Source organism: Arachis ipaensis, chromosome B7 (assembly GCF_059453495.1).
Source record: "Arachis ipaensis isolate K30076 ecotype BB chromosome B7, ASM5945349v1, whole genome shotgun sequence".
In the NCBI taxonomy this organism is placed as follows: domain Eukaryota; kingdom Viridiplantae; phylum Streptophyta; class Magnoliopsida; order Fabales; family Fabaceae; genus Arachis; species Arachis ipaensis.
Genome location: NC_142442.1, coordinates 122,017,682 through 122,038,545, shown reverse-complemented (window position 1 = coordinate 122,038,545; position 20,864 = coordinate 122,017,682). Strand labels below are relative to the sequence as shown.

At 37.2% G+C, this 20,864-nt stretch overlaps 2 protein-coding genes across 2 annotated transcripts; both read right to left on the bottom strand.

The window, feature by feature from the left end:
* Window positions 1-971: 971 nt before the first annotated feature.
* Window positions 972-1,529, bottom strand: LOC148553943 (uncharacterized). Its single transcript, XM_088494926.1, has one exon. The coding sequence runs from the start codon at window positions 1,527-1,529 to the stop codon at window positions 972-974; it is 558 nt and encodes a 185-aa protein (XP_088351052.1).
* Window positions 1,530-18,611: 17,082 nt separating this feature from the next.
* On the bottom strand, window positions 18,612-20,651 carry LOC107607569 (uncharacterized). Its single transcript, XM_088494925.1, has 4 exons — window positions 20,262-20,651; window positions 19,647-19,668; window positions 19,414-19,556; window positions 18,612-19,283 (listed from the first exon to the last, which is right to left on the bottom strand). Exons 1-4 carry the CDS (start codon window positions 20,649-20,651, stop codon window positions 18,612-18,614), a joined length of 1,227 nt encoding a protein of 408 aa, XP_088351051.1.
* Window positions 20,652-20,864: the final 213 nt, after the last annotated feature.

The window sequence follows — 20,864 nt, the reverse complement described above, 5'->3', positions numbered from 1 at the left end:
TCGATGGACTCAAAACATCACTATGAATCAAGTGGAAAAGGTTTAGATGCATGATAAGATTGAGAGTAATAAGGAACTCTATGACTCTTTGAACGAATATAACTTTCACATTTAAGTAAGGAAGAATCAATATTCTTAAACAAACTTGGAAACAAATGTTTGAGATATGGAAATCCAGGGTGTCCTAGTCTATTATGCCAGAGTATTATTTGGTCCTTTATAGGCATAGAACTTATACCACTAAATCTTTGAACTATTTTATCCTCCGAAATATCCTCAAAATGATAAACCCCATCCATCATCTTAGCATTGCTAATCATCTTTTGCGAAGTCTGGTCCTAAAAAATACCATGAGTGTCAAAGAATGTCATAGCAAATTCGAATCCTTGCAGATTTTACTAATAGAGAGAAGATTACAAGAAAGCTTTGGTACATGTAGGATATTTTTTAGGTCAATATTTTTGGACAATTTAATTGTACTTTTTCTAGCAATAGATGAAAAATTACCATCAGCAACTCTAATTTTCTCATTTTCAAAGCAAGGAGAATAAGTTTAAATAAAGGAGAAAAGCAGTCATATGGTCAGATGCACCTGAATCGACAATCCATAGTGCATTCAAGTTTGAGGTGCAATTAAGGGACATAGAAATACTAAAATTACCTATTTGAACCAAAGGACCACTAGGAGTACTAGACACAGAACTGGAATTTAACAGCCTTATGAGCTGCTCAACGTGTTCCTTACTCAATGATTTTTCAGCCTCATGAGCAGTTGGGGTAGAATGTATTTTGGAACTGGATTTACTGCCTTTAAGATATGCTGGTTTTCCATGAATCTTCCAGCAGGTTTCTTTGGTGGGACGAGGTTTATTGCAGTGGTCACACTAAAGATTGGAAGGGTGCTTTTGATTTGATGAACTTTTAAGTGCAGCATGTGCTACTAAGAGTGCATTAGACTCCAAAGAAGTCTGTTAAGTCTTGCCTTTTTCCATCATCACAGCTCTACGAGTTTTCTTTCTTCTAACTTCAGCAAATACTTCTCCAATCGGGAGTAGGATTGCTCTTCCAATAATTCTTTCACAAACTTCATCTAGCTCCACATTGAGTCTTGCAAGAAATTGGAATATCTTCCCTTCTTCCACTGTTTGTTGGTGGTGTTTGGCATTAGTGGCTGAATTCCACTTGTAGTTATTGAAGTAGTTAAGATCCTGCCACACCTGCTTCAATGTGTGAAAATATTTGGTGACATTGTCACTCCCTTGTTGAATTTCTCTAGCATTTATAGTAAGTTCATAAATCTGCGATTTATTCCCAAGATTAGAATACATCTCCTTTACTCTATCCCACAATTCTTTGGCAGTGGTATAGTACATGTAGTTACTACTGATATCATCTTCCATTGAGTTCACCATCCATGTCATCACCATGAAATTTTCGGTATCCCACATATTATATTGTGGGTCAGTGACGCTAGGCTGGCTTCGCTCACAGGTGAGATATCCAATCTTCCCTCTTCCACGGATATACATCTGAACGGATTGAGACCACCTAAGGTAGTTTGACCTATTGAGTCGAAATGTGTGGAGTCACCACTAACTAGTACCCGTTGCTCAGATTTTAAATCTAATGGAGTAGGAGTGGTGTTCTCCTTCTGTTCAGGATTAATGACTGAAGAACTATCAGTCATAATTATAAATCAGAGGTACAGTGCAGAGATTCTGTTCTGATACCAAGTTGAAGTGTTTGAATATAAATGTACTATCAAATGTACAGGAAATCATCCTCTTTATAGAGAAATTACAGAAATAGAAATAACTAGAAAATGAAAAAAAAAAATAAAAGGAAAGATACTAGTCTAAAATAAAGGAAAGATTTCTAATCATAAAATCCCTAAAATTAAGCTAAACCAAAAAAAAATATTTATAACTAATTTTATTTACATAAAAGATTCATGAAAGGAATTAAGAATCTGATTTTGATTTGATCTAGTCAACACATACTTAGATATTATATCACTTCAACATATCCTTAGTATGACTAGCTTGCTCTCTTAATATTTGGATCTTTGTAAACATACATCCACTAATGTTGGTTTATGTGCCTCTTATTGTTATGTCTTTGCTGTCTCTGAACAAAAATTGTACTAGTTCTTTTGATCTTGTACTACCTCTTTTTCCGAGTTAGATGATATCGTATTGCCTCACTGGTTGTACATGTCGTCATTTCTATTAAAAATATTTCCTTTCATATTCAAAGTATTATTGACTGAGTATTAAGAATGTTTTCATGATGCTTTAGATATGCTGATTTCTTGAAATGTTTGAACGATGACCAAAATATACGAGCTTTATTTGAGAGGGCATTAAGTACACTTAAACCTGAGGAATCGGTTGAAGTAGGTCATTTTTTTTTCTTCCCTGCTTCCTTGTTCTTTTGGAGGGAAAAATGAAAACACATCTTTTAAGTACTTAGTTATATGATCTGGTTATGCTCCATTTTGAGAACAGTTGCATGACGACAGATTTTATATCTTTCTTGAACCATATATTAACCATGCATGTGTTCACTAGTATTTGCTTGGACTCTATAGAATAAATATTCTCATTTGCACTTAATAATTTAGTCACATTTGGGCTCTTTACATCAAATATTTGTTTGAATGCTACTTCTTTTTTATGGGGAAAAACCATCTTAAAAGTGATTTAGGTTTTTTCCTTTTCCCCCTAAACACAACTCCTAATGGAAGTCTAGTGGTTTTGCATTCCACCACATGGCTGGTTAGAGAAATTGCATTAAAACAAGTCTTTGTAATGCAGAACATCATTGTATGCCTGTGAATTGATTTAAGTGGAGTGTATAACTTAATCCTATTCATTTTGTAACACATTTCAACTTTTCCTCAAACAGATCAAATTAAAAGGTTTTTATTTGTGTTACCATGAAAGAGTTAGCACCTTGAAAAAATCCTTAAAGAGAAGTCCTTTCCAGATTGACAAAAGAAAAACAAATAATTCAAGTTTTTCAATGTAATGGAAATTTTAAACTTCATGTGGTAAATCTACTATCCTTGATTTTTCTTGTTATGTATGGACGAAAGGCTGCATATTGTTTTAGCGATTCTTTGGGCAGGTCTTGAGAACTAATACGTTATTTTAGTTTGGTTTGGCATTTCTTTAATATTAAACTTTTGGATTGAAGGCCTTAGCAGAAATCATAGAATAGTAGGATCTTATGAGTTGACATGAACTCATCATTTTTAGGAACTATTGAACATCATTTATGTAAATCTGTGATTCTTTTATTTGAAAAAAAAAATTATTTCATTTTTAGAAGGATTGGTTCTAAGTGGTGAAAGTTAAAACCATGGTGAAAGGGTACATGAGTTCAAATGAGGGCCAAAGTCGACGAAAAAGATTGAAATGAATATTTTATTGTATTCTTGGAAATATTTGTGATGGTTTTTACAAATAACATTAGCCTCTCTTTTTTTCTTTTTTTAATTTTATTTTATTTTTAAATTTATTGTGTACTAATTTAAGTACTAAATGTGCAAGTACATAAACCCTTCTAAGCAGTTAGTTATTGGCCTCTATAGTTTGGTCATCAGTTCCCTATTATTAAATTGATATACCTAAAGAAACGACGGTCACGTATTCATGTATCAATTATAATGTTATTTTTGCGGTTTGCCACTCTTTTGCTCTTCTGGAAAGATTTGTGTTAGTATTATGAATGGAGCATGTAAGTTCCATGAAACGGAACACTTTTCAGCTAGATTTTCTATGTATGCTGTGTTGTGTTCATACTTCATTACTGCCGCAAGCAACTACCGAAGGAGGATCAAAATTTCCATCGTTAATAACATATTACTATCTAAGATTGGAGTGTGTAACACTTGTCGATCAAGAACATTGGCTATTTTGTTTACTTGAATTGCCACTATAATTAATTCAATTTTATTTCATGTATTCAACTAGTATATTTAACGGGGTCCTTGAAGCAAGAATACTTTAAATTACTTGTTTTTTTTTTTTTTTTGCATATTTTAAGTTAATTTAATTTTAGCCAGATCATTTTCTTTGGTCCATGATGACAGTAGATAAGAGTGATGAATAATATTTTCCAAATTATTTACTTAATTATGACCTTTTTGTCACGGTGGTATTTATTATTTCTTTTTGAAATGCTTGCCTCCAAGGAGAGCTTACAGAGCATCTGTCTAACCTTTTTCTATCGTCGCACGTTTGGTTATTGATTCCTTCATTTGCTATTTCGTTTTTAATATTCCTACTTAAATAAAAATGTTAAAAATATCTTTTTATAAAGATTTTTATGTTAAAAGTGTATTTTGTTTGTTTAGCTTGATGGGAAGAAAAATGCTGGTTAAGAAATTTTAATAAAAGCACACGAAATTTCCTTTATCATTATCAATTTAATTTGTGTCATAATTAAGATTAAATAACTGGGAGTAGAATTTCCAAGTCGTTTTCCAAAGAGTTGACACAAGGTGCAATTTATTGGTCAGGAATTTTTTGAAAAATTTTAGAGTTGGAAACGGAAAAATAAATGACGATCAATTAAAACAATAAATAATGACAAGAGGTATTAGATATTGAAATAAAAGGCCTTGGCTAGGAGAAGATTAATTGAAGTTTCTATCTTTGTTGACCTTCCCAAGTATAATAGTAAAAGGTTGGCGCTTCCTCTTAGTGATTCTCTAACTAATAAAGGAAAGTCAAGCAGGTGACACTAACTCTGATTCACAAGTCCTAATCACTTCATAGGGAATGATTAGAGTTAGTGAAAATTGAGTTAGCCAACCATTTTTAATTACAGATTATTAATACTTGAGTATTCCAACTCAAGGTTTTCAATTAATCAACTCCAAAGCAAAGTTGGGAGCTCTACTCCATTAACATGAATGTCATTTTCACAGACATGTAAAGGGAGTAGATAGGAGACATGGTAATTAAAATTAAATTAATAAAAATAAATTTGAAGCTGATAATTAATTAAAAGAAATCAAACAAGTAATGGAATTAAATATAAAAATAGTTCATTGCATTAATAAACTCAAAATTAACAATATTCAAATATGACCACAAGAAATTAAATGGAAAACAAAAGAGTAGAGTGATAGAAAGGCAAACTATGACGATGATAACTCCACTTGAAGGTAGTAGTAACTCTCTCAAAATCCAAATTGAAGCCAGAACTAATAGTGCTAAGAACCCTAAGAGAAGTAGTGTTTCTCTCTCTAGAATCCCAAAAACTCAAAAAAGTCAAAACTAAGTGAAAGTGAATGTATGTTGAGTCCCAGCTACACCCCTGCCTCTAGTCTGTGTTTTTGGGCTTGAAACTGGGTCCAAAATCAGCCTAAAATCGTCTCCTGCGAGTTCTGATTAATGCAACACATGACGCTCTGTCACGCGTACGCGTCGGCCACGCGTACGCGTCGCTGGTCTTCTGCGCTTGTCATGCGTACGCGTCAGTCACGCGTACGCATCGCTGTGAAATGCTCCAAGTCACGCGCACGCGTCAGCCATGCGTGCGCGTCGCTCCTCGCTGCTCAACTCCTTAGTTTCTTGTGTTCCTTCCACTTTGGCATGCCTCCTCTTCATCCTTTAAGCCATTCATGCCCTGTAAACTTGAAAACACTTCACAAACACATCACGGCATCGAATGGTACAAAGAAAAATTAAAGATTAATAATTTTAAGGCCTAGGAAACATGTTTTCAATGATATCACAAAATTAGGAAGGAAATGAAAAGTATGCAATTTACATGAATAAGTGTGAGATTAGTTGACACAAACTCACTCAATGCAATCCAAAATATATCAAAAAATAGCGGTGCATCAAATCTCCCCACACTTAAACATTAGCATGTCCTCATGCTAAGTTCAAGGAGACCAAAATAATGAAGGGGTGATGAAAACAATGAGACTCATGCAATGCAACCTATCTATATGAATGCAACTATATGCTAAGATGCTTCTACCTACTTGGTTAAAAGTAAACAAATTCTCTAAGACAAACATAAATCGGATTCCACTAATTTAAATCACAAAATAAAGCACAAGTAAACTTGCAAGAAGAAAGCTCATGAAAGCCGAAAACACAGAATCGAGCATCGAACCCTCATTGGCAGTGTATTTGCACTCTAATCGCTCAAGTGTTTAATGTTAATCCACTCGAATCTCCTCTAGTCATGCTTTCTAAAACTTTGTTCTTCATCTAACCAATCAACAAATATTTAGTGTATAAATACAAATATCGTGAGGGCTTTTCAAGGTTGTAATGGGGCTAAGGTAAGGGTGAGGGTATATATATATGGCCAAGTGAGCTATCATTTGAATCTTTGACTAACTTGAGTTCTCACCTAACACATGCACATTCTCTATACAGTTCTAAAATCAAGCTTAGCCACCTAAAATCTCACTTTTCACACTCATGTATCAATTCTAATTCCATCACATGTCCATTGATCTTTTTATTAAACTTAACATTGGGTGATTTTATCCCCTATTTATTTATTTCTTCTCTTTTTTTAAAAAAAAATGAAAGCATAATATATCAATGCATATGGTTTCTATAATTATACACGAGTAAGCACCCAAATTCTCAATATTTGTCAATAAAAATAAAACACATTTTCATCAACCAAAGTTTCCATATTTTCCCACACTTAGTTGACACACACTCACTATCTTAAGCTAACCAAAGATTCCAATAGGACTTAATTATTTTTTCGCTTAAGGCTAGTGATGTGGTAATATAAAGAACAAAAAAGGGGTTAAAAAAGCTCAAAGTGGCAAATAAAAGCAAATGAAATGGTAGGCTATTTGGGATAAGTGAGCTATAATCAAATGATAGCCTCAATCGCATAAATGCATGAATATACACTAAATAATGGACATATAGAATGGAACAAACTAAAGATTGCAATCATAGAGAAGAAAGCACACAAGAATCAAAATCATGGTTAAATAATATAACCATATAATTAGGCTCAAAATCTCGCAGGTTGTGTGTTCTTAGCTATAAAACCATGTTCCAAATTAAAATCTTCAAACAAGTTTAACAAAAATTTTAATTCAAATTAGTGAAATCCTATAAAACAGTGTCTTGAAAAAGAATTTATCACTTCAACCAAGTAGTACATACATGCAAGCAACTACTACCATGCAATCTATCCTAGCTAACAGAAGAAACAAAATAAAATATTGGTATTGAGAGTGAGAGATGTTACCTTCGGAAGTCAGTTACCGACCTCCCCACACTTAAGACTTTGCATGGTCCTCTGTGCCATCAGTGATGAGCAGAGTGGTGTTGGGAACATCACTTCTACTATCCAGCTCGTCATGGCTCTCCATGTTGGCATGTGAAGTGGAGTCCAGGGTATCTTTCTCTTCCGGAGGTGTGTGAGTACTGACAATGAGCTCCTTCAAGTAAGTGTATCGGTGCTTGTTGCGGCGCTCTATTTGCTCAATCCGCAGGGCTTGCCTGTCTAGCCTCTCAAGGATCTCAAGTAGCAACTGATTGTTGGATGGTGATGGTGTCTGTGGTGTGGACGATGGTGGAGCGGAAGATGAAGGGGTGTCTAAGGACGGGCCTGCATACTGGCTCACAGAAGGTGCTGGAGGTCTGATATACTTCCCATTCGGGACAAACTGATCGTCCCTAGGGATCATGGTCTTCGTATTCCCAGCCCGATAGGAGACTCCCACTGCAGATACCAAGTCTGTAACCAATGCGGGAAAAGGTAGGTTGCCCGCAATCTGCACATGTCCCATAGCCTGCCGGATGAGTCTTGGTAAGTTGAGAGGTTGTTCTGTGAGAATGCACCAGATGAGAACGGCCATGTCAGCAGTGAAAGTGAACTCATGAGTGCTCGGAAAGATGTAGTGGGACATAATCTGTGCCCACACGTGAGCCTCCAAGGTGAGTGCTTTGGCGGAGATACTCTTGGGTTTTGCCCGATGTTGCCCATAGATCCAAGTGCTGTTAGGTTGTGCTATGAATCCAAGGACGCTGTCCCAGTCAAACTGATATGTCTGGCGCTGAAGCTGGGACTCTTGATAGGCATCCAACCCCTCTGGGCTAGGTGGAAGATCTAGTACTCTCTGTATGGCACCTTCAGAGACAGGGACTTGCTTTTGACGAACATAGACAGACTGCAGGGTAGGCGAGTGGAAGTTTGAGTAGAATTCAACTACCCAAGAGAGATTGGCCTCCCGCGGCTGCCTCCTTAAGAATCCCCACAGTCTCCTTTCAATGTGTGGCTCCACAAAGTCAACGAAATATGTTGGAAGGATGAGCAAGTGTTCATTATTGTAGTTTCTCTCTGCTAAGACGGGGAACATCTACTCACAGTAACAGTTAGTGAACCGTGCAGAATCCCGTACAGGAAATGCCTTTTCCGCTTCATCAACTTTGATGGTCCTCTTTACCCGCTTAGTAGGTGGCTTGACACTTGTAGATGGTTGCGCCTTGGCCGGTGCTCTTTTAGTTCCTCTATTCGCCGGTGTCTTGTTAAAAACCTTCTCTTTTCCTCTCTTGGTGGCCATCTTGAAGAAGGAAGAAAGAGAAGTGATGTCAAAGATAGATAGCTAAAAACCGGAAGGTGAAAAGTTCAAGTAATAATGAATGCCAAAGTAAAAGAGAATGTCTTAAATACATGGTAGCTACAACATGCAAGAAAGACATCAATGAAAATCATGAAGGCATATCAGAACAACTAGATGCAAGAGGGTTAAAAGCATGCAAGTAACAAGCATGAAAAGCATAGCTCAAGCATCAATTATTAAATATAACAAAATAATGAGCACTTGTATGCTGACAATTTATGACTAATATACTCAATACACAAGGATTGCAAGGGTTGTGAAAAAGGGGGCATTAAAGTGTGAGAATAGAATAGAAAGGATATTAAAATGCCATGTGAGCTTTTTCACAAACACCTGGTGTGCAAATAAAAATTGGAAAGTAAGGTAGTCAATTCAAGTGTATATGAGACCCAAAATAAATGTCAATTATCAAATTACTCTTCATAATATCTACAAGCTAAAATATAGAAAAATAATCATCCAAATAAAGTTCTAACACCAACATAAAAATGCAAGATAAAAGAATAAAAAAGAAATTATAACTAACAAAGCTAATATAAAATTAAAAATAAATAAAATAATCAAATACAATAAATAAAAGAAGAAGAAAACTTAGAGGAGAGGAAGAAAAGAAATCTTAAAAAGAAGATGAAAATAAGAAGGTGAAGAGGAGTAAGAATGCGAGAAGAGTAAGAAGGAAAAAGGAAAAGGAAAGAAAATTGTAGCTACCGAAGTTGGGGATCTCCGATGGTGGTGAGGGAAGGGAGGAAGAAGGAAGTAAGAGGAAAGAAAGAAAGAAAGAAAGAAAGAAAGAAAGAAAGAAGAATTAGGATTAGAGAGGGAATAGAAGAGAGAAAGAAAAGAATTTTGTGCGGCGCACTGAGTAAGTGACGCGGCGCTTGTGACGTGCACGCGTCACCCACGTGTATGCGTGGGTGGGCAAAATTTCAGTCGACGCGTAGGCGTCGGTCACGCGTACGCATGACCCTTCGTCGTGCCAGACGCACGGTTCCATCCTCATGCCCGCACAACTCTCTGTTCAAATCACTATGTTACACCGATCTGCACACCACGCGTGCGCGTCGCTAATGCTTACGCATGGATTCGAAAAATTGCAGGCGACGCATATCCGTAGGTCACGTGTACGTGTGGGTCACGCGTACACGTGGGGTGGCTTGTGCACCAAGCACCTCTCTCGCGCGTCTCCAGCGTAACTCTTTGTTCAATTTAAGGGAGAGCACATACCTCCATATGACGCGTGCGCGTCATCGACTGTTACGCGTCGGAGGCACTTTTTTTGTATTAAAATACTGTAAAATAGAGGTAATTATGCAGAATTAGAAATTAACACTGATAAAAATAAAATAGAACTAATAAAAAGGGAAGATCATACCATGGTGAGTTGCCTCCCACCTAGCACTTTTCTTTAACGTCCTTAAGTTGGATGGTCCACAAGCTCAGTCCTCTTCCTTTGCTGGGTCCTCCAAGAGGAAGATCTCCAACTCCTTGTTGTTTTTCATCTTCTCACCATGATATAGCTTCAAACGGTGGCCATTGACTTTGAAGAAGGCGGGGCTTGAAGGGTGACTCAGGTGGAAGACTCCATATGGCTCAGCCTTTTCCACCCTATAAGGTCCTTCCCACCTTTATCTCAACTTGCTTGGCATGAGTCTCAGCCTTGAGTTATAGAGGAGGACTAAATTCCCAGCTCTAAACTCTCTTCTCTTGATGTTCTTGTCATGCACCGCCTTCACCCTCTCTTTATAGAGCCTTGAGTTCTTATACGCTTCTAGTCGAAGGCACTCCAATTCTTGTAGTTGCAGCTTCCTTTCAATCCCGGCTCCCCCCAATCCTAAGTTACATTCCTTCACCGCCCAGTAAGCTTTGTGCTCCACCTCCACTGAAAGGTGACAAGCCTTTCCGTAGACTAGGAGGAATGGACTCATTCCGATGGGTGTCTTGTAAGCCGTCCGATAAGCCCAAAGCGCATCTGCAAGTCTAGTACTCCAGTCTCTTCTATGAGACTTGACAATCTTCTCTAATATGTGCTTGATCTCTCTGTTAGATACCTCGGCTTGCCCATTGGTTTGGGGATGGTAAGCCATCGCCACCTTGTGAATAATGCCATGTTTTTTCAGCAGACTTGTCATTCTCCTGTTACAAAAATGAGAGCATTGATCACTCACGATTGCTCGTGGTGATCCAAAGCGACAAATAATATTATTTTGAACAAAAGAAACAACAACGTTAGCATCATCAGTACGGGTAGGAATTGCTTCCACCCATTTAAAAACATAATCAACAGCTAACAAGATGTATAAGAAACCATTCGAGTTTGGAAATGGACCCATGAAGTCAATATCCCAAACATCAAAAATTTCACAAAACAGCATAAGTTGTTGGAGAATCTCATCCCTCTTGGATATATTTCCAAACCTTTGGCATTAGGGGAAAGATTCACAGAAAACAGTAGCATCCTTAAAAAGTGTGGGCCACCAAAATCCACAGTCTAAAATTTTTCTAGCAGTTCTTTGAGGACCAAAATGTCTACCACTCTCAGAAGAGTGGCAGGCCTCTAAAATTGACTGAAATTTGGATTGTGGCACACACCTTCTAATTATTTAGTCAGCACCACATCTCCACAAATATGGGTAATCCCATATGTAATATTTGGACTCGCTTTTAAGCTTGTCCCTTTGATGCTTAGAAAAATTAGAAGGAAAGGTACGACTAACCAAATAATTAGCTATAGGTGCATACCAAGGAACCACCTCTGATATTGCTTGCAAGCTATCAAGTGGAAATGCATCATTGATAGGAGTGGAGTCACTTTTAATATGCTCCAAGCGACTCAAGGGGTCCGCCACTAAATTTTGGAAACCACTCCTATCTTTGATCTCTAAATCAAATTCTTGCAACAACAATATCCAATGGATTAACCTTGGTTTAGACTCTTTCTTAGCCAACAAATATTTCAAAGCCGCATGGTCTGAATATACTACCACCTTAGTTCCAATTAAATAAGCTTGGAATTTATCCAAAGCAAAAACAATAGCTAACAGTTCCTTTTCAGTGGTAGTATAATTAGATTGAGCACCATCTAAAGTCTTAGAAGCATAAGCAATAATATAAGGGTCCTTACCTTCGCGTTGAGCCAGCGCCGCTCCTACCGTATAGTTTGATGCGTCACACATGATCTCGAATGGCCTACTCCAGTCAGGCCCTCTCACAATAGGAGCTTGGGTCAAGGCAATCTTCAGCTTGTCAAATGCTTCCATGCAGTCCTCACTCAACTTAAACTCTACGTCCTTCTGCAACAGTCGGGACAAAGGTAGTGCAACCTTACTGAAGTCCTTGATAAAACGCCGATAGAAACCTGCATGACCAAGAAATGAACGGACTTCCCTCACGGAAGAAGGGTAAGGTAAACCAGAAATAACATCTACCTTTGCAGGATCAACAGATATACCAATATTAGAAACAACATGTCCTAGAACAATACCTTACTTTACCATAAAATGATATTTTTCAAAATTAAGCACAAGGTTTGAACTAACACATCTTTCTAATACTCTAGCTAGACTATCCAAATAAAGGTCAAACGAATCACCATAAACACTAAAGTCATCTGTAAAAACTTCCATACAATGCTCAAGAAGATCTGAGAAGATACTCGTCATGCATCTTTAAAACGTAGCCGGTGCATTACATAAGCCAAAAGGCATTTTCTTATATGCATACGTTCCAAAGGGGCATGTAAAAGTTTTTTTCTCCTGATCTTCTAGAGCAATATGGATTTGAAAATAACCAGTATAACCATCTAGAAAATAGTACTGTGATTTACCTGACAGGCAATCAAGCATTCGATCGATGAAAGGTAGTGGGTAGTGATCCTTGCGAGTAGCCTGGTTCAGACGTCTGTAGTCAATGCACACCCTCCAGGAATTCTGCACTCTTGTAGCCATGAGTTTCCCATGCTCATTCTTAACTGTTGTGACACCAGACTTCTTCGAAACCACATGTGCTGGGCTAACCCATTCACTATTTGAGATTGGATAGATGATGTTGGCTTCAAGCAGTTAGGTCACTTCCTTCTTCAAAACTTCTAAAATGGTGGGGTTCAACCGCCTTTGAGGTTGACGGATAGGCCTTGCTCCCTCCTCTAGAAATATGCGGTGCTCACAAATTTGAGGGCTTATACCTACTATGTCCGTCAAACTCCACCCAATAGCTTTCTTGTGACTTCTAAGTACACTAAGCAGCCGCTCCTCTTGTTGGAAAGTGAGTTCCTTTGCAATTATAACTGGGAGCTTCTGATTGTCCTCAAGATAAGCATACTTGAGGTGAGATGGAAGTGGCTTCAACTCCATTTTCAGCTCATGGCTTGGCACTTGATCATTCGGAACCATTGGAGGTAGCAAGGTGTCCTCAGTATGCTCAGAGGGCTTCCCCACACTTGCACTTTGCTCCATGTTCTTCTCTTCTACTGCCTCTTGGTGAACTTCAGCCACAGTCTCATCAATAATGTCACACTGGAAGATACAGTGGTCTTTCGGTGGGTGCTTCATAGCTTCATCAAGGTTGAAGCTCACTGCTCTTCCATCTATCTCAAAAGAATAGGTATCCGAGAAGGCATCCAATTTAAACCGCGAAGTCTTCAAAAATGGCCTCCCAAGCAAGATGGATGAAGGTCTTCCTGATTCATTAGGGGGCATCTCTAAAATATAGAATTCAATAGGAAACGTCAACCCATTAATGCTCACCAAGACGTCTTCCGCAATGTCAACCACTGAATTATGCTCTTATCTGCCAAAACAAAACGTGCTGCCGACCTTTTCAAGGGTGGGAGCCTCATAGCATCATATACAGATAATGGCATAATACTAACACATGAACCTAAATCACACATGCAGTCAACAAATTGAAAACCCCCTATAATACAAGTGACCATACAGGGACCGGGATCACCACATTTCTTTGGTATGACACCCATCAAAACAGAAATAGAGCTACCCAAAGGAATAGTTTCTAAATCATGTATCTTATTCTTATTCATGCACAAATCTTTTAGAAACTTAGCATACTTAGGAACCTGGCGAATAGCATCAAAAGGGGAATAGTTACCTCAACCTTTTTGAAGATCTCCACCATCTTGGGGTCTAGCTCCACTTGCTTCTTAGTCCTCCTAGTAAGGTGTGGAAAAAGAATGGGAATGGCTTCTCTCACAACATCATCTTCCTTAGATACTCCATTCCTTGGTTGAGAAACTTTTTCTTCAACCGCATCCTGTACCTTATCCTCTTCTTCAACATCTTCTACCTCAACAATGTCTTCAACTTGAATGTCTTCTCTTGAGCTTGGCTCCTCGGGACTCCTCTCTTGTAATGTAGTGTCGGACCTCAAAGTAATAGCATTGATTCCACCTTTGGGGTTGGGTAAAGGTTGAGAGGAAAGTGCACTAGAGCTTGAAGGTTGATTGTTGGAGGTAGAGGGTGGTTCCATGCGGGATATAAGAGCCTGTAGAGTGGAGTTAAGACCAGTGAGACTAGAGTTAAGTGAATTTTGGAGCTCTTTTTGTCCTTGAAGGATAGAACAGAGTGCTTCATCTTGGTTGGAGGAAGAGGGAGGATAGGTAATTTGAGGGGCTTGTTGTTGATTATGTTGAGGTGCTTGAGCTTGCCTTTGATGAGGTGTCCGGTAACTTTGGCGTTGGTTTTGATATTGGTATGGAGGGTTTTGTTGATACCGGTTCTGTTGATAGTTGTTGTTCCACCTTTGATTTTCACCATTGTCTCTGCCTCCTTGGTTGTAGTTGTCCCTCCATTCTTGGATGGAATTGTCTCTCCATCCTTGATTGGAGTTATCTTGCCAACCTTGATTGTAGTTATCACCTTGGTTATAATTACCGCCTTGTTAATAGTACCCTTAATTAGGATGATTGTAATAAACATTGGTAGCCGCCAAGGTATTGTCTTCTTGGAGTTGTGGACATTCATCAGTATAGTGAGAATAGCAAGCGTATATTCCACACACTCTCTGAGGGGCCAACTGTTGACATGTTTGTTGTGGAGGAGGTTGAGGTTGTTGTTGATTGAGCTGGAGCTACTTCAGTATATTGGTCATCTCTCCCAGAGTCTTGGTGAGAGCAGCGGTCTCACTACTAGAGGAAACTTTCGCAATAACCTTGGGATGATTGTTCCTTTGCCTTGCATTTCAGGTGGACTCAGCTAGATCGGTGATCAGTTGCCACGCTTCTGTCGTCGTCTTGTACTTCGTCAGAGAGCCATTACTCGCAGCATCTAAGAGTGTCTTGTCTTGAGGCTTCATGCCTTGGCAGAAATAGCTAATCAATACCAACTGGTCAATCTTACGATAGGGACATGTGTCAAGGAGATTCCTGAAGCGTTCCTAATACTCGTAGAGAGTCTCTCATTCGCCTTGGATGATGCAGGAGATTTCCTGACACAATCTATCTGTAACCTCTGCTGGAAAGAACTTGTCCAGAAATTCCCTTCTGAGCAAATCCCAATTAGTAACAACAGCTTCTGGTTGAGTGTAGAACCACTCTCTTACCTTTTTCTCAAGAGAAAATGGGAAGGCACATAACCAAATGGTAATCTCATCCGCACCCTGCTGCCTAGTAGTTGAGCAGGCTATCTAAAAATTTCTAAGGTGCTTGATAGGCTCTTGAGCAGGTAAGCCATGGAACTTAGGCAGTAGATTGATCAGAGCGGTCTTCAGTTCAAAATCCACAGCCAAATTTGGATGGCACGCTTGATATGGTTGCAGTGTAAAGTTCGGAGCTCCTGCTTCCTGAAGAATAATCCTTCTAGGCTCCGCTAAAGTATTTGCACTTAAATCAACAGAAGAGGCGTCAATAGAATCAGTAGAAGAGAGACTAGTTTCTTCCTCAAATGACGCTTCAGATTCAACCTCAGATTAGACTGGGGAATTGGCTGAAACCCCTTCACCACCCTCAGAGGCTAACCGACGCCGAGCTCACCTAATACGCGAAATAGTCTTTTCGATCTCAGGATCAAATGCGGCTAAGCTCGGATCCGGTGATAAACGCGTCATTCAATAAAAGAAACATAGAGTTCATGGTAATAAAATATATTAAGAAAATTTAATAATAAAACTACTAATAAACAAAAAGCACACAACTAAAATAATAAAAAAATGCGATTATGTAAATAAAAATATTTACACCAACCAATAATTTAGCACACTGTTGCAACTCCCTGGCAACAGCGCCAAAAATTGATGGGAGAAAAAATGCTGATTAAGAAATTTTAATAAAAGTAGTGTTATCAGTATAGTCTTAACCGACAAAATTTCCTCTATCAATTTAATTTGCGTCACAATTAAGATTAAATAACTGGGAGTAGAATTCCCAGGTCGTTTCCCAAAGAGTTGACACAAGGTGCAATTTATTGGTTAGGAATTTTCTGAGAAATTTTAGAGTTGGAAACGGAGAAATAAATGGCGATCAATTAAAGCAATAAATAATGCCAAAAGGTATTAGATATTTGAAATAAAAGGCCCTGGCTAGGAGAATATTAATTAGAGTTTCTATCCTTGTTGATCTTCCCAAGTATAATAGTAAAATGTTGTCGCTTCCACTTAGTGATCCTCTAACTAATAAAGGAAAGTCAAGCAGGTGACACTAACTCTGATTCACAAGTCCTAATCAAGTCATAGGGAAGGATTAGAGTTAGTGAAAATTGAGTTAGCCAACAATTTCCAATTACAGATTAATACTTGAGTATTCCAACTCAAGGGTTTCCAATTAATCAACTCCAAAGCCAAGTTGGGAGTTCTACTCCATTAACATAAATGTCATTTTCACAGACATGTAAAGGGAGTAAATAGGAGACATGATAATTAAAATTAAATTAATAAAAACAAATTTGGAGCTGATAATTAATTGAAAGAAATCAAACAAGTAATGGAATTAAATATAAAAATAGTTCATTGCATTAATAAACTCAAAATTAACAATATCCAAATATGACCACGAGCAATTAAATGGAAAACAAAAGAGTAGAGTGATAAAAAGGCAAACTATGACGATGATAACTCCACTTGAAGGTAGTAGCAACTCTCTCAAGATCCAAATTGAATCCAGAACTAATAGTGCTAAGAACCCTAAGAGAAGTAGTGTTTCTCTCTCTAGAATCCCAAAAACTCAAAAAAGTCAAAACTAAGTGAAAGTGAATGTATGTTAAGTCCCAGCTACACCCCTGCCTCTAGTATGTGTTTTTGGGCTTGAAACTGGTCCAAAATCAGCCTAAAATCGTCCCCCTGCGAGTTCTGATTAATGCAGCACATGACGCTCTGTCACGCATACGCGTCGCTGTGAAATGCTCCAAGTCACGCACACGCGTCAGCCATGCGTGCGCGTCGCTCCTCGCTGCTCAACTCCTTAGTTTCTTGTGTTCCTTCTACTTTGACATGCCTCTTCTTCATTCTTTAAGCCATTCATGCCCTGTAAACCTGAAAACACTTCACAAACACATCACGGCATCGAATGGTACAAAGGGGAATTAAAGAATAATAATTTTAAGGCGTATGAAACATGTTTTCAATGATATCACAAAATTAGGAAGAAAATGAAAAACATGCAATTTACATAAATAAGTGTGAGATTAGTTGACACAAACTCACTCAATTCAGTCCAAAATATATCATAAAATAATGGTGCATCATAGCTACACTTTAAAAAAAAATACTTTTGTAATACATCAAAATCAAACCATATAATTTATGATCTAATGGTAAAAAAAATATCTTCATATAAAGACAATTATAAAATCTTCCACCATGTAAAATATACTTTTGTAGGAAAATCTTGTAGATTAATTAGATGTGATTATTTAAGTGGTTTAAGGCTTATAGCATTTTTGTTTTGGTGTAATTTAGTTTGTTGTAAATTTAGAATATAATTGTGATTTATTATGGATTATTTGGTTGGAATTAAATTTTAGATTAGGATAAATTAATAGATATAATTGATCTTGCTGTTTTAATATGTGGATTTTATATGACACTAGTGTATGACCCCGTGCTCAGCATGAAAAAATTTATAAAAGTAAAAAAAAATATATGCTTCGATATTTAAAATAAAAGTACAAAATAATTATTATTTTAAGAAATTTATAAAATTATTATTAAAATCAAAGTTTAACTTAAAAAAAGTGAGTAATAATTATTTTATATTTTTTAAGGTCAAATAATTATACATTGATACAGAATTTAAAATAAAATTAAAATATTTACATTAGAATACTATTTTTTTCAAAAACTTCTCTATAAACAACATTGATGATTGAATTTGCAGATATTCCTACGTGATTCATAAGTAAAACTTTTAAACCTCTCTTACTCTTAACTCTTGAAAGTGCCACATATAATTGGTCATGTGTAAAAATTGGTTTGGGAAAGCACAATCCAACATGAGATAAAGTTTGTCCCTGAGACTTGTTAATTGTCATAGCAAACGATACTATTATAGGAAACTGTCTTCGTTGGAATCTAACTGGGACGGTTTCATTTGTTGGTACCATATTCATTCTTGGAATCAAAGCAATATGACTAACATTGTTACCCGTTAAGACTTCACATTCTATGACATGATTTCCAAATTTCCTAACTTGTAGCCTTGTACCATTACAAAGACCACTGAATTGGTCAATATTCCTCAGTAACATCATCGGAACACCAATCTTGAGTATTAATTTATGTGGAGGCAAACCAGAGCAATTTATGCTATTCAGTAATTTAGGACCATAGAGATCTAGTTGACTCTACTCCATATTTCCTTCATCCATACAAATGAAATCCGAACTAAGATATAATTTTCCCCTCCAGGAATGATAGCATCAGATGGTTGTTGACATCTTCAACGATGTCTATTGTGGGAGCCAGTATAGTTCTTGCTTTGAAAAAATCCTTTGAGGACATGTTTTCCAAAATATTTGGATAAGAAAAATGAACCAACTCATCAAATGCTGGTCCGAAGAAGGAATAACAATATCTCCTGGAAGACATATCTCATATTCACATCCATATTGTCACCTATTAGACCATCACCAACTTTCAATAACCACTCACCAAATTGCTCTGTCTCATCTTGATCTGAAGCAGTCGTCTCTACAGAGAGTCTCATGTTTTTTGTTAGTTTGAGCACCTGACAAAACTTCCAAAGGTAAGACGAATTCACGGTTGAATGAACTATATCTTGTCTCGATCCTCGTGGAATGACATGAAGAATTTGTTTAAAGTCTCCACCTAGTACAACCACTTTTCCTCCAAAGGGCAAATCTTTGCTATATGTTGGAGAACACCTCATGATATCACCCAAGCATTTATCAGGCACTTCATAGCAGTACCTACTAACCATTGGAGTCTCATCCCAAATTATAAGTTTGGCTTTCAACAGCAACATTGCTTGAGGGGAACCAGGTTTGATGTTACATACAGAATCTTCAGTTATGTTCAGCGGTATTTTGAACCTTGAGTGTGCCGTTCTTCTATTGGGAAGAAGTAAAGATGCAATACCACTCGGAGCAACGTTTAACACTATATCACCCCTTGAGCGAATCTCAGCAGACATAAGGTTCCAGAGAAATATTTTTCCAGTACCCCCATGACCATACACAAAGAAAAAACTCCCCTTCATCACAATACACAGTTGTAACAATTTTATCGAATGCATATCTCCGCTCAATTGTTGCGATGGCTAACATGTCTGAGGCATTTTTCTTTAAATCATCCCTGTTAAAGTTTAGCTCTTCCCTAATAACCCTTTCGGTTAACAAAGAACTATCAATTTCAGTTGCAAAAGGCATTGGAGGATAGTCTTTCAAGGTTTTACCATAGGAACGTAAGATCTTGTCTATATCCATTAAGCACAACTGCTTAATCTCATCATCTGACATTGTTAATTCTACATATTATATGATACTGTAAAAATTCAATCAAACTAAAAATGATCAATAAGGAAGAACTTTTATCATTGTAATTAATAAAAACTCACCCCTCATGTTCATCACAGCTCTCTGTCGATACAAAATATCATCTGAGAGTTCATACCAACATCTATCCCAGACATGTTCTGGTCTTGAGATATTGTTGGATATTAATAGAATGACAAATAACCTCCTAACATATGATCCTGAGGCCTATGAGCTTGCTTTCTTAATTGCATCAATGAATTCTTTGTCATCTTGCAAGAGTCCAAGGACGAAGCATGCATCTCTATACATAGCATAAATTATTCCTCCTACTGTTCTTATATCTCGAAAACTCATACATCCTCTTTGAGTATTCAAGAAAAGTCGTTGGTAATATTCTTCAATATTTGCTGCAAAAAATTTGGTTAAAATCCCACTTTTAAGTTGTTAAATGGATTAAGCTACGCTATTTTAATTATTATGTAGCTACACATCCGCATAAGAATAATTTTCCTAAAAAATATAGAAAAATAAAAAAATTGTATAATCTACAGATTATAACTGTTGAAAGTTATTTGAACATTTATTTTCTAGTGTAGATAAATCGAATAAAATGGACGTGGGGTATAGGCTGTTAAGATTTTAAATTTAAATTATTAAATAAGTAAGATCAAAATTGAATATAAACTCGTCATTACCTGTAGGTACATGAGTCTTCCAATTGCGAAGCCTTTCTTTCGAGGAAACCACTTTGAAGAATCGTCCTTCCAAACAAACTTGGTTGGAAACTCAGCATAAGTCAGACTTCGAGCATAAAGATATGACATGTTCGCCGCCATCCATCCCAAAAACATGGACTTATGAGATATTGCTCTTTCGACGATATCATTCACATTAGAAGTTTCACCATAAACCACATGTTGCTCATCCACCAAATGGAATGGAAGTCTAATCACAAATGGTTCTTTCTCTTGGATTTCGTATCTAAATAGACGCCAGACTGCCTCACATGCCGAAATGTACCTATAATCGTAGTAATTCCTAATTTTCCTCAACAACTTGTGTGGCTTCTGACGGATCACCAGCATTGTATAGAGTAGTTGTTACGTGGTCATTACCCTTGTGTACATACTTAAACAGATACTTAATAGAACTTGTTTGGCATGTGTATTCCACATTTATGTGGCACCCGAACTTGAGCAACAATTCTGGATTATACGAAACAATGAACTTATTGTCTAGTACACATTCCTTTTCTTTACTGTTCGACTGTTATCAGTACGCCTATATTTGGAAAATTT

Excerpts from the sequence above, each read along its gene's own strand:
- LOC148553943 (XM_088494926.1), bottom strand. The coding sequence starts at position 1,529 with ATGTATATCCGTGGAAGAGGGAAGATTGGATATCTCACCTGTGAGCGA.
- LOC107607569 (XM_088494925.1), bottom strand. The coding sequence starts at position 20,651 with ATGCTGGTGATCCGTCAGAAGCCACACAAGTTGTTGAGGAAAATTAGG. Across the intron at positions 19,669-20,261 it reads GAAGACTCATGTACCTACAG|AGAGCTGTGATGAACATGAG; the intron begins GTAATGACGAGT and ends TTGTATCGACAG. Across the intron at positions 19,284-19,413 it reads GTTCTTTGTTAACCGAAAGG|GGGAGTTTTTTCTTTGTGTA; the intron begins GTTATTAGGGAA and ends ATTGTGATGAAG.